The sequence below is a fragment of the Stegostoma tigrinum genome, chromosome 31, assembly GCF_030684315.1.
Source record: "Stegostoma tigrinum isolate sSteTig4 chromosome 31, sSteTig4.hap1, whole genome shotgun sequence".
NCBI classification, from domain to species: Eukaryota; Metazoa; Chordata; class Chondrichthyes; order Orectolobiformes; family Stegostomatidae; genus Stegostoma; species Stegostoma tigrinum.
The window spans coordinates 40,520,720-40,535,573 of record NC_081384.1 but is presented as its reverse complement, the minus strand read 5'-3'; the positions used below and the strand labels follow the sequence as shown (position 1 = coordinate 40,535,573).

General features: G+C 45.3%; 1 protein-coding gene across 3 annotated transcripts in view; it reads left to right on the top strand.

Moving 5' to 3' along the window:
* LOC125466244 (KAT8 regulatory NSL complex subunit 1-like) overlaps window positions 1–14,854 on the top strand; it is a 252,498-nt gene that overhangs the window by 188,649 nt on the left and 48,995 nt on the right. For all 3 annotated transcript variants that reach the window (XM_059638630.1, XM_059638628.1, XM_059638627.1), the window contains exon 6: window positions 6,904–7,099. In XM_059638630.1, the coding sequence (XP_059494613.1) occupies window positions 6,904–7,099 (196 nt within the window). The remainder of the gene's footprint in view (window positions 1–6,903; window positions 7,100–14,854) is intronic.

Genomic DNA, 14,854 nt, shown 5'->3' with positions numbered 1-14,854 from the left:
GGCCGGAGACCCCACCGATGACGTCACATCGGCCTCCGCCGGCCACAGAACTTCCGGAACCGCTGCTGCAGTCACCACCTCCACGTCCAGGTACTACAGCCCACAAACCACCCTCACCTCAGCTGCTGCCGCCCACCCCGATCCTCCCACCGCCGACGGAACCCCGCCCACGGCCGACGCCGACGGAACCCCGCCCACGGCCGACGCCGACGGAACCCCGCCCACGGCCGACGCCGACGGAACCCCGCCCACGGCCGACGGAACCCCGCCCACGGCCGACGACATCATCGCTCCGCCCACAACCTCCACAGCCTGCAACCCCAGAGGAGACAGCCACCCTGAGCCCTGCCGAATCTTCACCATCCCCCCAGACCTCCCACTGACTGAGGACGAACGGTTAGTCCTGAGCAAGGGGCTCACCTTTGTCCCCCTACAACCACACATCAACGAATACCAGTCACGGTCGGACATAGAGCAGTTTTTCCGCCGTCTTCGCCTCCATGCCTACTTCTTCAACCGGGAACCCAACCCTCCTTCCACTGACCCCTTCACCCGCTTCCAACACAAGTCCTCCTCCTGGACACCACCCCCAGGCCTCCTACCCTCCCTCGACCTCTTCATCTCCAACTGCCGTCGAGACATTAACCGCCTCAACCTCTCCACCCCTCTCACCCACTCCAACCTCTCCCCCGCAGAACGGGCAGCCCTCCGCTCCCTCCGCTCCAACCCCAACCTCACCATCAAACCCGCAGACAAGGGTGGCGCAGTGGTAGTATGGAGCACTGACCTCTACATCGCCGAGGCCAGACGCCAACTCTCCGACACCACCTCCTACCGCCTCCTCGATCATGACCCCACACCCGAGCACCAAACCATCATCTCCAACACCATTCATGACCTCATCACCTCAGGGGACCTCCCACCCACAGCCTCCAACCTCATTGTTCCCCAACCCCGCACGGCCCGTTTCTATCTCCTTCCCAAAATCCACAAACCTGCCTGCCCTGGTCGACCCATCGTCTCAGCCTGCTCCTGCCCCACCGAACTCATCTCCACCTATCTGGACTCCATTTTCTCCCCTTTGGTCCAGGAACTCCCCACCTATGTCCGTGACACCACCCACGCCCTCCACCTCCTCCAGGACTTCCAATTCCCTGGCCCCCAACACCTCATATTCACCATGGACGTCCAGTCCCTGTACACCTGCATTCCGCATGGAGATGGCCTCAAGGCCCTCCGCTTCTTCCTGTCCCGCAGGCCCGACCAGGCCCCCTCCACCGACACTCTCATCCGCCTAGCGGAACTCGTCCTCACACTCAACAACTTCTCTTTTGACTCCTCCCACTTCCTACAGACTAAGGGGGTGGCCATGGGCACCCGCATGGGCCCCAGCTATGCCTGCCTCTTTGTAGGTTACGTGGAACAGTCCATCTTCCGCACCTACACAGGCCCCAAACCCCACCTCTTCCTCCGGTACATTGATGACTGTATCGGCGCCGCCTCTTGCTCCCCAGAGGAGCTCGAACAGTTCATCCACTTCACCAACACCTTCCACCCCAACCTTCAGTTCACCTGGGCCATCTCCAGCACATCCCTCACCTTCCTGGACCTCTCAGTCTCCATCTCAGGCAACCAGCTTGTAACTGATGTCCATTTCAAGCCCACCGACTCCCACAGCTACCTAGAATACACCTCCTCCCACCCACCCTCCTGCAAAAACTCCATCCCCTATTCCCAATTCCTCCGCCTCCGCCGCATCTGCTCCCACGATAAGACATTCCACTCCCGCACATCCCAGATGTCCAAGTTCTTTAAGGACCGCAACTTCCCCCCCACGGTGATTGAGAACGCCCTTGACCGCGTCTCCCGCATTTCCCGCGACACATCCCTCACACCCCGCCCCCGCCACAACCGCCCCAAGAGGATCCCCCTCGTTCTCACACACCACCCTACCAACCTCCGGATACAACGCATTATCCTCCGACACTTCCGCCATTTACAATCCGACCCCACCACCCAAGACATTTTTCCATCCCCACCCCTGTCTGCTTTCCGGAGAGACCACTCTCTCCGTGACTCCCTTGTTCGCTCCACACTGCCCTCCAACCCCACCACACCCGGCACCTTCCCCTGCAACCGCAGGAAATGCTACACTTGTCCCCACACCTCCTCCCTCACCCCCATCCCAGGCCCCAAGATGACATTCCACATTAAGCAGAGGTTCACCTGCACATCTGCCAATGTGGTATACTGCATCCACTGTACCCGGTGCGGCTTTCTCTACATTGGGGAAACCAAGCGGAGGCTTGGGGACCGCTTTGCAGAACACCTCCGCTCAGTTCGCAACAAACATCTGCACCTCCCAGTCGCAAACCATTTCCACTCCCCCTCCCATTCTCTTGATGACATGTCCATCATGGGCCTCCTGCACTGCCACAATGATGCCACCCGAAGGTTGCAGGAACAGCAACTCATATTCCGCCTGGGAACCCTGCAGCCATATGGTATCAATGTGGACTTCACCAGTTTCAAAATCTCCCCTTCCCCCACTGCATCCCTAAACCAGCCCAGTTCATCCCCTCCCCCCACTGCACCACACAACCAGCCCAGCTCTTCCCCCCCACCCACTGCATCCCAAAACCAGTCCAACCTGTCTCTGCCTCCCTAACCGGTTCTTCCTCTCACCCATCCCTTCCTCCCACCCCCAGCCGCACCCCCAGCTACCTACTAACCTCATCCCACCTCCTTGACCTGTCCGTCTTCCCTGGACTGACCTATCCCCTCCCTACCTCCCCACCTACACCCTCTCCACCTATCTTCTTTGCTCTCCATCTTCGGTCCGCCTCCCCCTCTCTCCCTATTTATTCCAGTTCCCTCCCCCCATCCCCCTCTCTGATGAAGGGTCTAGGCCCGAAACGTCAGCTTTTGTGCTCCTGAGATGCTGCTTGGCCTGCTGTGTTCATCCAGCCTCACATTTTATTATCTTGGAATCTCCAGCATCTGCAGTTCCCATTATCTCAGACTCTGAAAGCTTGTGCTTTCAAATAAACTTGTTGGATTATAGCCTAGTGCCATGTGATTTCTGACCTTGTCCACCCCAGTCCAACATTGGCACCTCCTATCATCAGATTGAAAAGCTCTTGATTAATGAGGAGATAGTGTTACATGGTGAAGGCTGGGGAATGGGATTGCGAAACGTATCAGACATGATTAAATGGTAGAGCAGATTTACTGAACCAAGTTTTACAAGTACAGAATTCGAGAACATGGATTGTGAAGTTCTTGATCAGGTTGATGTCAGAAGGAAGGAGACATTTGAGGCTTGGTATATCTAAAAGTAGACAAATCCCTGGGTCTGAATAAGTTGTATCCCAGTTTGTTGTGGGAGGTGAACGAGGAAATAGTAGAGGCCCTGGCCCAAATTTTTAAAGAACCTCTGGCCAAGCGGAGGTACCAGAGAACTGAAAGACAGCTAACTTTCCAGAGAACTGTAGACTAGTAAGTCTAATATCAGTGGCAATGAAACAATTGGAGGAAATAGTGAAGGAAAAAAACATTACCTCCATCTACAGAGGAAAGGTTTGATCAGGGAGGGTCAGCCTGTCTTTCTTTGAGAGAGGTCATGCCTGACAAATCTGGTGGAATTTTTTGAGGTGGTGATGAAATGTTTGGCTGAGAATGAAATTGTGATATGGTTTACATGGATTTCACCAAGGCCTTTGACAGGGTCTCTTGTGGGAAAAGCTCGTGTTATGCAAGGCAACTTGGTAAAATGGGTCCAAAATTGCCTTGGTGGTAGAAGATAGAGGCTGGTTGTAGAAGACAGTTTTGTGTCTCTCAATTTAGTATGCAGTGATGTAGCACAGAGGTCAGTGCTGGGTCCCTTTATTGTTTGTGATAATCATAAAAGTGGATGAGAATGTGAGAGGGTGATAAGTTTGGGAATGATGCGAAGGTTGGCTGGGTGGATTCTTGCAGACAACACTTCACCACTTTCTGAATTTAATCAGTGGTAGGTAATTAATGCTAATCCAACCAACAAAATCGATATCCACTGAATGAATGAGGAAAAAAAAATTGGCAACCCAGACACCTGTATTTTTAAATGCAGGTAATTGAGTGAGTGAACACACTTTTTTAAAAATTATGCCTTTATCAACTTTTTTGCCAAAGACTAATGATCCATGTACTTCAATCAGTAATAAATGGGAATTCCATCTAGAATTACTAATTAATGTAATCCACAGCTGGCTCACCTGCTTCTGGACCACAGGTCCCCTGCATATAGGTCAGAGGAAGTGTGTTGCGTCTATTGAACTCTGTATGCTGTTCTGCAATATATTCCGGATGTTGTAGCACATCTTGCCAAGTTGGCTGAACATGCAACCCAAATTTGCACAAGTTCCAATGTGCTGCATACTTTTATTTGTTGTCTCATGTTAATGCTAAAGTGAATTCTGTAGCTATGCTACTTCGAGTTCACAAGAAGAACATAAGAAATAGGAGCAAGTGTAGGCCATCTGACCCATCCAGCCTGTTCTGCCATTCAATAAGATCATGGCTGATCCTTTTGTAGACTCTGCTCTGTTTACAGGCCCACTCACTATAATCTTTAATTCCTTTAGTGTTCAAAAATCCAACTTTGCCTTAAAAACGTTGACTGAGGTAGCCTGAACTGCTTCACTGGGCAAGGAGTTCCACAGATTTACAATCCTTTGGGTGAAGAAGTTCCTTCTCAACTCAGTCCTAATTCTGCTGCCCCTAATTTTGAGTATATTCCCCATTGCTCTAACCAGTGGAAACAACCTCCCAGGTCCTATCTTATCTATTCCCTTTTATAATTTTGTGTTTCTATCGGACTCCCCCTCATTCTTCTAAATTCCAGCAAGCATAGGCCCAGTCTACTTAATGTTTCCTCATAAGCTATCCCTCTCACCCCCAGAATCAACCTGGTGACCCTCCTTTGCAGCCCCTCCAGGGTCAGTGCGTACTTTGTCAAATAAGGAGACCAAGACTGTACACTCTACTCCAGGTGTGACCTCACCAGCACCCGATACAGCTGCAGCATAACCTCCCTATTTTTAAACTCCATTCCTCTAGCAATGAAGGGCAATATTTGATTTGCCTTCTTAACTGCTTGCTGCACATGCAAACCAACTTCTTGTGATTCATGTGCAAGAATACCTAGGTCACCTTGCATAGCAGCATGCTACAATTTTTTGCCATTTAAATGATGGTCTGTGTTGCTGTTATAGCTACCAAAATGGATGACCTCGCATTTAACAACGTTGTGTTCCGTTTGCCAGCCCTTGCCCACTCACTTTTTATCTATATCCCTGTGCAGACTTTGTGTCCTCTGCACGTTTTGCTGTACCGCTCATCTTCGTGTCATCTGCAAACTTTCACACACTACACTTGATCCCCAGTTCCAAATAATCTATTGTATGTCAATTGTAGTGCCAAGACTGATCTCTCAGGCACACCACTAGCCACTGTTCTCCAACCACAAAAATAACTATTTATCCCCACTATTTACTTTCTGTTAGTTAACCAGTCCTCTGTGGATAGTAACACATTAGCTGTAACACTGTTCACCTTTATCTTACGCAGCAGCCTTTTGTGCAGCACCTTATCAAATGCTTTCTGGAAATCCAAATGTATCTCATTCACCGGTTCCCCTTTGTCCCCTGAACTCATGCTGTGTCTGTCCAATGGGACTATTTCTTCCTTGGTGATAGATGCAAGCACTTGCCCCACTACAGAAGTTAAGCTAGGACTTATAGTGACCTACCTCTTGTCTCCCTCCGTTTTTAAACCGTGGCATCACTTTTATTGTTTTCCAATCTGCTGCAACTGCCCCAGAGTCCAGCAAATTTTGGTAAACTACCACAAGGGCAGTAACAGTGCTGGAATTACAGGTGTGATTTCAGTCCAGTCCATGATGCAGATCTTTCTTCATTCTGATGTACTGTTTAAGTTACCAGACTGAAGGTACTGACTGATATCCGAATTGTTTGTTTCTTTCTGTGTAACCATATTCATCAATCCATTGACAGAAAACAAGATTTAAAATTTTGGATTGTCATGATCTGCTATCTTTTACCTTGTGTTTCTTTCATTCGAAGTAAATCACAAAAAGAATAATACTGTATTCTGTATCTTTTTATACAATTTTTTTTAACAAATCATTAGCTGTTTTTCTGTAAAATGATGATTCTCTTGACAGTTTACTCTGAAGTTAAAAATTGATAATTATACCTTTTGGGGTTGTTGACTGGTCCGCTGAGCTGACTGGTTTTCGTGCACATGTTTCGTCTCCCTTCTTGATGACATCTTCAATGCTGTCTAACCTCCTTTGAAGCGCTGTCCCACTCTGAGTTTATATAGTCCGTTCTGTCATGGTGGGCAGACAGTACTGAAGAGAAGGGCGATCAAATGCTTGCGCAAACCAACCAACAATTCTAACCACAACCTGGGCTACAGATCTTTGTTACAACATTAAATGATGCTTTTTTTGTTCAAGAAATTGAAGTGGAGAGCTGACAAAATTCCAGATTTCAAATATTGAGAGGGTAATTAATATGTTTAACTGATGGATTTCAAACCAGTTTAGTAGTATTTGTTGTCTGCTGGTATCTGTGACTTCTTCAAGAAAGGGCTAGATAGCTAATGTTTCAAAGCTTTTTCTACAGAAACACTTGCCCACATCAGACAAGTGTGTGAAGGACATCAGTTGAGCTCTTAATCAACATGTGTTGCTGAGGCAGAAATGTTTTGTGCCTTTCAGTTGTGAAAATGTTATTTCTGATCAGGTTTCTGTCTGTACATGGAATGGAAGGCTTTTTTGTAACTGACTTTGTGCAGACTCTGCCTTTTGTTAATGCACGTTTTGTTCCTCCGAAGTGTTCACAGTTTACTCCCAGACAACAGTTCCACCGATAGCTCGGATGCTGAAGAGCTACTGAATAAAAAGCAGAGGTTGAATATGCTGACTGTCCCACCTGACAGCACCTGCATTGCAGCTCGAGTTCGTCCATTGTTAACCTGTAAAAAGCGGAGGCTTATCAGACCCAACAACATTCAACCACTGACCCGGAAGGTGAGTATTATCTGCTGTTGTGATTGACAATGTAACATTCATTAACTCCATAACATTCAGATGGCAGGGCTGCTAAAAGTAACAGGTGATTTGGAGCAGTATTATTTTGCCACATGATATGATTGATGGAGCACTCTTTGAGACAAAATTGGATGAAGTCGAGGCAGATCTAAGGTTTGAGAGGGTGCAAGGCAGTGGAGTCAGGTTTGAACTGCACTAGTGAAGTATCAGCAAAAACCAAAGTGAACCTTCTCAAAAATATCACCCAGAAAAATTGGAAGTATTTTATGGATTTCGTCATAGAATCATAGAGATAAACAGTGTGGAAACAGACCCTTTGGTTCAACTCGTCCATGCCGATTAGATAAACTTTATAAATCTAGTCCCATTTGCCAGAATTTGTAACATGGAACAGCACAGCATAGTACAGGCCCTTCGGCCCACAATGTTGTGCCAAACTTTTACCCTAATCCTAAGGTCTATCAAACCTCCACCCCCTACTTAATACTATCATCCATATGCCCATCTAAGAACCACTTAAATGCCCCTAATGAGGTCGACTCCCCTATCCTCTCCAGCAATGCATTCCATGCCCTGACCACTCTTGAGTAAAGAACCTACCTCTGACGTCTCCCCTATATCTACCTCCACTCACTTTAAAACTTTGCCCCCTCATAACAGTGACCTCCACCGTAGGAAAAAGTCCCTGGCCGTCCACTCTATTCGCACCTCTAATCATTTTGTACACCTCTACCAAGTCATCTCTCATCCTTCGTCGTTCTAAAGAGAAAAGCCCGAGTGCTGTCAACTTTTCCTTGCAAGACCTTCCCTCCATTCCAGGCAACATCATGGTCAATCTCCTCTGCACCTTTTCCAATACTTGCGCATCTTTCCTGTCCATATCTTTCTAAATCCTTCCCATTCATGTACCTATCTAGATGCTGAATAGCCTCCACCACTTCCTCTGGCAGTTCATTCCATACACACATCACCCTCTGCGTGAAAAAGTTGCCCCTTTGGATCTTTTTGTATCTTCCCTATCTCACCTTAAACTTATGCCCTTTACTTTTGCCCACCCCAGAGAAACAATCTTGTCTATTTACCTTATCCGTGCCCCTCATGATTTAATAAACTTCTATCAGATCTTCCCTCAGGCCCCGACACACCAGGGAAAATAGTCCCAACCTGTGCAGCCTCTGCTTACAGCCCAAACCCTCCAACCCTGGCAACATTCTTGTAAATCTTTTCTGACAACATCCTTCCTATAGCAGGGAGACCAGAATTGTGTGCGGTATTTCAATAGTGGCATATACAATATCCTGTAGAGCTGCAGCATGACCTCTCAACTCCTGTATTCACTGCACTGACCAATAGAGGCAGGCATACCAAAAGCCTGCTTCACTATCCCATCTACCTGCGACTCCACTTTCAAGAAACAATGAACCCGCACTTCAAGGTCTGTTTGTTCAACAAGACACCCAGGACCTTAAAGTTAAGTGTATTAGCCCTGCCTAATTTGTGCCTAGATAGATAAATTCTTGATCTCGCAAGGAATTAAGAGCTACGGGGAGAGTGCGGGTAAGTGGAGTTGAAATGCCTATCAGCCATGATAAAATGGCGGAGTGGGCTTGATGGGCTGAATGGCCTACTTCTATGTCTTATTTTGCCTTTCCAAATGCAGCACCTCATGTTTATCTAAGTTAAACTCCTTCTTCCTATCCTTGGCCCATTGGCCCGTCTGATCAAGATTCTGTTGTACTCTGTGGCCACTTTTGCTGTCCACTACTACTCCAATTTTGGTGTCATCCACAAACTTACTAACTATGCCTCCTATGTCCACATCAAAATCGTTTGTTAATGATGAAAAGCAGTGGATCTTTGTGGCACACCTTTGGCACAGGCCTCCAATCTAAAAAGCAGCCCTCCACCACCACTCTCTGTCTTCTGTCTTTGAGCCAGTTCTGTATCCACATAGCTAATTCTCCCTGTATTCCATGTGATCTAACCTTGGTAACCAGCCTCCCATGAAGTGACTTGTCGATCACCTTACTGAAATCCAAATAGATCACGTCCAGTGTCTTGCCCTTGTGTGTAGATTATTGGGTTACTTAAATTCAAAATTGTGTGCTTGATGAATGATGCACATCACAAATATTTCATACATGATGCCTATATTGAAAGTTCAGTGGCTTTTTACTCATTTTGTCCCTTGGATTTTTGACAAATCCTATCTGATTGAAGCAGAGAAATTCATTATCATTTATTTATCAGACCGAAAGCAGTGAGCATCTTGGTTTGTTTCTGAATAATTTTCTATCCTCCTGACTCCCCCAAGCCTGACCACCATGTAGGTGACACACATAAAGAGTGTGAGGGAAGACTTCCCACTTGCAGTTCCAACAGGACTCAAGAAGCTTCACCCTTTAACAAGCAGCAACATTCATGAACACAGGACAAGCAGCCGACTTAATTGGCAAAATCACAAACATTCAGTCACTTCACTAATGCTCAGTAGCAGCAGTCTTACAAAATGTACTGCAGTGATTCGGCAAAGATCATTATACAGCACCTTCCAGACTTATAAACCCTGCATCTAGAAGGACAGGGGTAGCAGATAATGGGAACACCACCATCTGCAAGTTCCCCTCCAAGCCACTCACTATCCTGACTCGGAAATCCATTGCAGTTCCTTCACTATTGTTGGATCAAAACGCTGTAATTTCCTGCCTAATGCCATTGTGGGTCCACCTATAGCACATAGACTGCAGTGGTTCAAGAAGGTAGCTCAGCACCATTTTCTCATGGGCAGCTAAGGACAGGCAGTACCCAGCCTGCGGCACACATGCCCCAGAAGTGAATAAAATATTTAGATAGTACATAGTTGAGGCCATAGGACTCTTGTGGCACTCCAATTGTTATGTTTTTCCAAAGTGAAAAAGATCTTTTTATCTTGATTCCATCTTCAGTGTTTTAACCAATCCTCAGTCTGTACAAAGACATTACTCTCAATAGTGTGCGGTCCTATGTTGGTACATTTATCTGGCACCTTACTGAATGCTTTCTGAACATCCCAAAATATGCTATCAGTTCCTATTCATCAGTTCTGCTTGTTTTATCCCAAACAGCCATTGTAAACATGTCAAATGTGATTTTCCTTTCATAAAATCGTACTGAGTGTTTATGTTTGTGTTCAGGTTTTCTAAATGCACTGCTTCTTCCTTAATAGTAAACTCTTAACATTTTCCCAGTGACAGATGTGACATAAACTGGCCTACGGTTTCCTGCTTTCTGTCTCCCACCCATCTTGGATAAACAGATTGCAGATTAGATTTGATTCCCTACAGTGTGGAAACAGGCCCTTCGGCCTAACTAGTCCACACCGCCCCTTGGACCATCCCACCCAGATCCAACCCCAATGCCATCCCCCTATAACCCACACACCCCTGAACACTATGGGCAATTTAGCATGGCTGATCCACCTACTCTGCTCATCTTTGGACTGTGGGAGGAAACCGGAGCACCCGGAGGAAACCCACACAGGCACGGGGAGAATATGCAAACTCCACACAGACACTCGCCCGAGGCTGGAATCGCTCCTGGGTCCCTGGCACTGTGAGACTGCAGTGCTAACCACTGAGCCACTGTGCTGTCCTAACAGGCCACATAAATAGTTTAACAAATAGCTAGAAGCTTTCCAGAATCCAGTCAGTCCTGGAATATTTCGACCAATGCCTCCACTTTCTCTGCATTTGCTTTTAAAACAATTGGATGTGGATTCTCAGGTCCTGGCGAAGCGTCTGCCTTCAGTCCCATTAGTTTGTCAAGTACTTATCGTCCTTTGCAATAGAGTTTGTTGCAAGATCTTTTCTTGAGTTCACACCTTACTTAGCTGTTTTCTTTGGGATTTTATAGAACCTTCTGCCATGAAGATGGATGAAAAATGCTTGTTGAAATTGTATTTATCAATTCACCATTCCATCCTCCAAGGGCTCTTCACTCTCTTTTGCAATTTTGTTTTTATATTTCTTAATTTACTTAAATCAGTTTTCACCTTTTGATGATAACAAAGTGTGAAGCTGGATGAACACAGCAGGCCAAGCAGCATCTCCGGAGCACAAAGCTATCTGCTGCTAGTTCCTGGAAGAAAAAAATTCCCTGGCTGACCACTGGTTTACACCATTTTGTACACCTTAACTTTTGTTTGGATACTGTTCTTGTCCACCTTTTGTTAAAGATGGATGGTTCATCCTTCTCATTAATTCCTCCTTTTTGACGCAAATAAATTTTTGCTGAGTGTTACATAATGTCTGTTCATTCACTGACTTTCCTCTTATTCTATTTTGCTGCCCAGTTTAGACAGCTCTTTCTTCACACCCCTGTAATTGCCCTTATTTATGTTGGAGACACTAATTTGAGACCCAGGCTGCTCTCTCTCAAGCAGAAATTGAAGTTCTTCTATGTTCCGATTGCTACCCATGAGAGGATCCTTAGCCGTGAGATCTCTTAATAACCCTACGTCATTACCCATTAATAGATTTAAAACAGCCTGTTTATGGGTTGTTTGTGCAAAGTTAACAAAGCTGCCTGATCACCTTTTCCTTTTTGCTGATTTTTTTTATTTGCCTGGAACAATTATTGAGTTCTCAGTCTTGGCCACACGACAACCTCATGTCTGTAGTAGGTGTAAATTATCATGACTTGTTAGCTACGTGTGTTGTCAGGTCATCTGTCCTTTTACAAATGTTGCATGCATTCATTCATTTAAAAAAAAGGCCTTAAGCTTTGACTTGTTACCAAGTTAACTTTCTCTTTTTGTAATTTCTGCTGCATTCTTCTATACAAATGTCCAATCCCTTTTTGTAACACTTTGATTATTGTAACAAAGTTGTTGTGGCTACATACACTTCTACATGCATTTTGTAGCCTGTATAGTGATTGTAGAGACTCCACCTTTTTGTCTGTTGTGCCTTACTAGGAATGTCTCCCGCTGTTACTCCCACCATTATTGACTATTGGAGAGATTTATGAATATGCCTATCTTGGCCATCAAGTCCTTGAATGAAACTTCAACCTAGACCTTCTGCCTAAGCAGCAGGAAAGCTATCCATTGCATCACAAAATTTCCATACTTTCTGGTGGCTCATTAGGATTGGGATAAGATGACTGACTTGCATTAATGTGTGGACACTAGAGAAACTGAAATTGTTTCTGCAGCAGAGGGTTCGGGAGATATTGAAGGAGTATTGAAAAGAAAGATTTTGATGGAGTAAATATGGAGAAACTGATTCCACCAACAAGAGGATATTTGGCAAAAGAATTAGCAAAGAGATGACTCTTTGTGCGCAACATCATATGTGTTTTCTGAGAGAGCAGCATTTTGCATAAGCAAAATATTATTTTGCCGACCTTTCCATTAAAAGGATGAAACAACTTTTAAAAGGGTTGAGCAATCGGTCAGAAATCATGACCTAGTTTGAAACCAATGACAAAATATTTGAAGAGAAGTTAAACTGTTCTAATTGAAAACAGTAAAATCTTGCGCAAAAACAAAGTTGCTGGAAAAGCTCATCAGGTCTGGCAGCAACTGTGGAGGAGAAAACAGGGTTGACATTTCTGAGGAAGGGTCACTGAACCCAAAACATCAACTCTGTTCACTCCTCCACAGATGCTGCCAGACCTGCTGGGCTTTTCCAGCAACTTTGTTTTTGTTCCTGATTTACAGCATCCGCAGTTCTTTTGGTTTTTACGTAAAATCTTGCAACTTGAAAGATCAAGTGTTGCATGTTCTCAAAGCACAGTACTTCAGATCCTGCATATCTGAAATAATTGCAAAGTACTGGAGAAACTGGCAGCATTGTGGACACAACAGAGTTTACTGTTCAAGTCTGGCATGAACCTTTGGAACACGTTTGTTAAGTTGTATCCATATAACATTGTGTTTTGGGTTCAACAAAAGGGAGAAGGTGAGACAACTGTTCCAAACATCTTTCAAATTAAGGAAATTCTGCCTCACAAGAATCTGGTTAAGCTCTCTGGTTAAGTTTGTGTGTTGTAATAAAACCATAACATCTGAGAGCAGAAGAGAATGAAAATATCTAGCCTGCGAATAACGTGTATCTTTGTGTGGGGTAAAGACAGAAAACCCACAAAGCATAAAAGAATTCACATAAGATACAAGTTCAACTGCTTAACCATCAAATCAAAAGACCCCATCATGCTTATAGACATTAGCTTCTCAGGGTTACAAAAGTCAAAACGATTCTGAGAGGTCAAAGACTTTTTGCCTTTTGACTTGGACTTCTTATTTTTAGACTTTTGTTTAATCTTTTTCTAATACTTAAGGAAGTAGCTTGAGAACATTGGGCATCCTTCAGGATGATAAAGACTCTGGAGCAGTTCCTGTGGATTAGTCGGTAGGTAATGTGATCACACTGTCTGAAAAGAGAAAGCAAAAAACCTGATTAGCTGGGCATTGGTACAAGAGAAGTGCTAGAATTATGACTTGGAAAACAGTGTCAGGATTGGACAGAATCAGCATGGATATAACTAGTAGGATTGATAGGGGGAACCAGTGGATTGGTTTTACATGGACTTATAGAAGGGTCTCCATAATGTCCCATGTAAGAAATTGTAAAGCAATTATGTTAATTGGAGTGGGGATAGTCTCCTGACGTGGATATCAAACTGTTTGACAGACAGGAAACACAGGAGGAAATGACCGAGTCTTTTTCCTGGTGGCAGGCAGTGACAAGTGGGAAACGTAGATCTTTTCTTGGACCCCTGCTTTTCACGGTGCATGGTAATGTTTTAAGTGAGGGAACAAAGTGTAATATCCAGTTTGCAAAAGACACAAAGCTGGGTCTGAGGGTAAACTTTGAAGAGGGTGCAGAGATGCTTCAACTTGGACAAATTGAGTGAGTGGGTAAATACATTGCAGATCAAATATAATGTATTTGGTAGCTGAAATAACTGCACAGAGGTCAGTATCCTGTCACCAAGTCACCCTTTATTTACACGTGCACAGTACGTTGTGTGTGGCCAACTAGCTCAGTCAATTTCAGAAGTAGAGAGACTCTGAATCTCCTGTTTACACCTATTGTTCTTAACATCTCTGAACAGACTGATTATTACACACTTCTGGAGCAGGTAGAACTTGAACCCGGGTGTGTCGGTCTGTGATAGAGATTCTACAGCTGTACATAGAACATAGAACAGTACAGCACAGAACAGGCCCTTCAGCCCACAATGTTGTGCCGACCATTGATCCTCATGTATGCACCCTCAAATTTCTGTGACCATATGCATGTCCAGCAGTCTCTTAAATGACCCCAATAACCTTGCTTCCACAACTGCTGCTGGCAACGCATTCCATGCTCTCACAACTCTCTGTGTAAAGAACCTGCCTCTGACATCCCCTCTATACTTTCCACAACCAGCTTAAAACTATGACCCCTTGTGCTAGCCATTTCTGCCCTGGGAATTAGTCTCTGGCTATCAACTCTATCTATGCCTCTCATTATCTTGTATACCTCAATGAGGTCCCCTCTCCTCCTCCCTTTCTCCAATGAAAAGAGACCGAGCTCAGTCAACCTCTCTACATAAGATAAGCCCTCCAGTCCAGGCAGCATCCTGGTAAACCTCCTCTGAACCCTCTCCAAAGCATCCACATCTTTCCCATAATAGGGCGACCAGAACTGGACACAGTATTCCAAGTGCGGTCTAACCAAAGTTTTATAGAGCTGCAACAAGATCTCA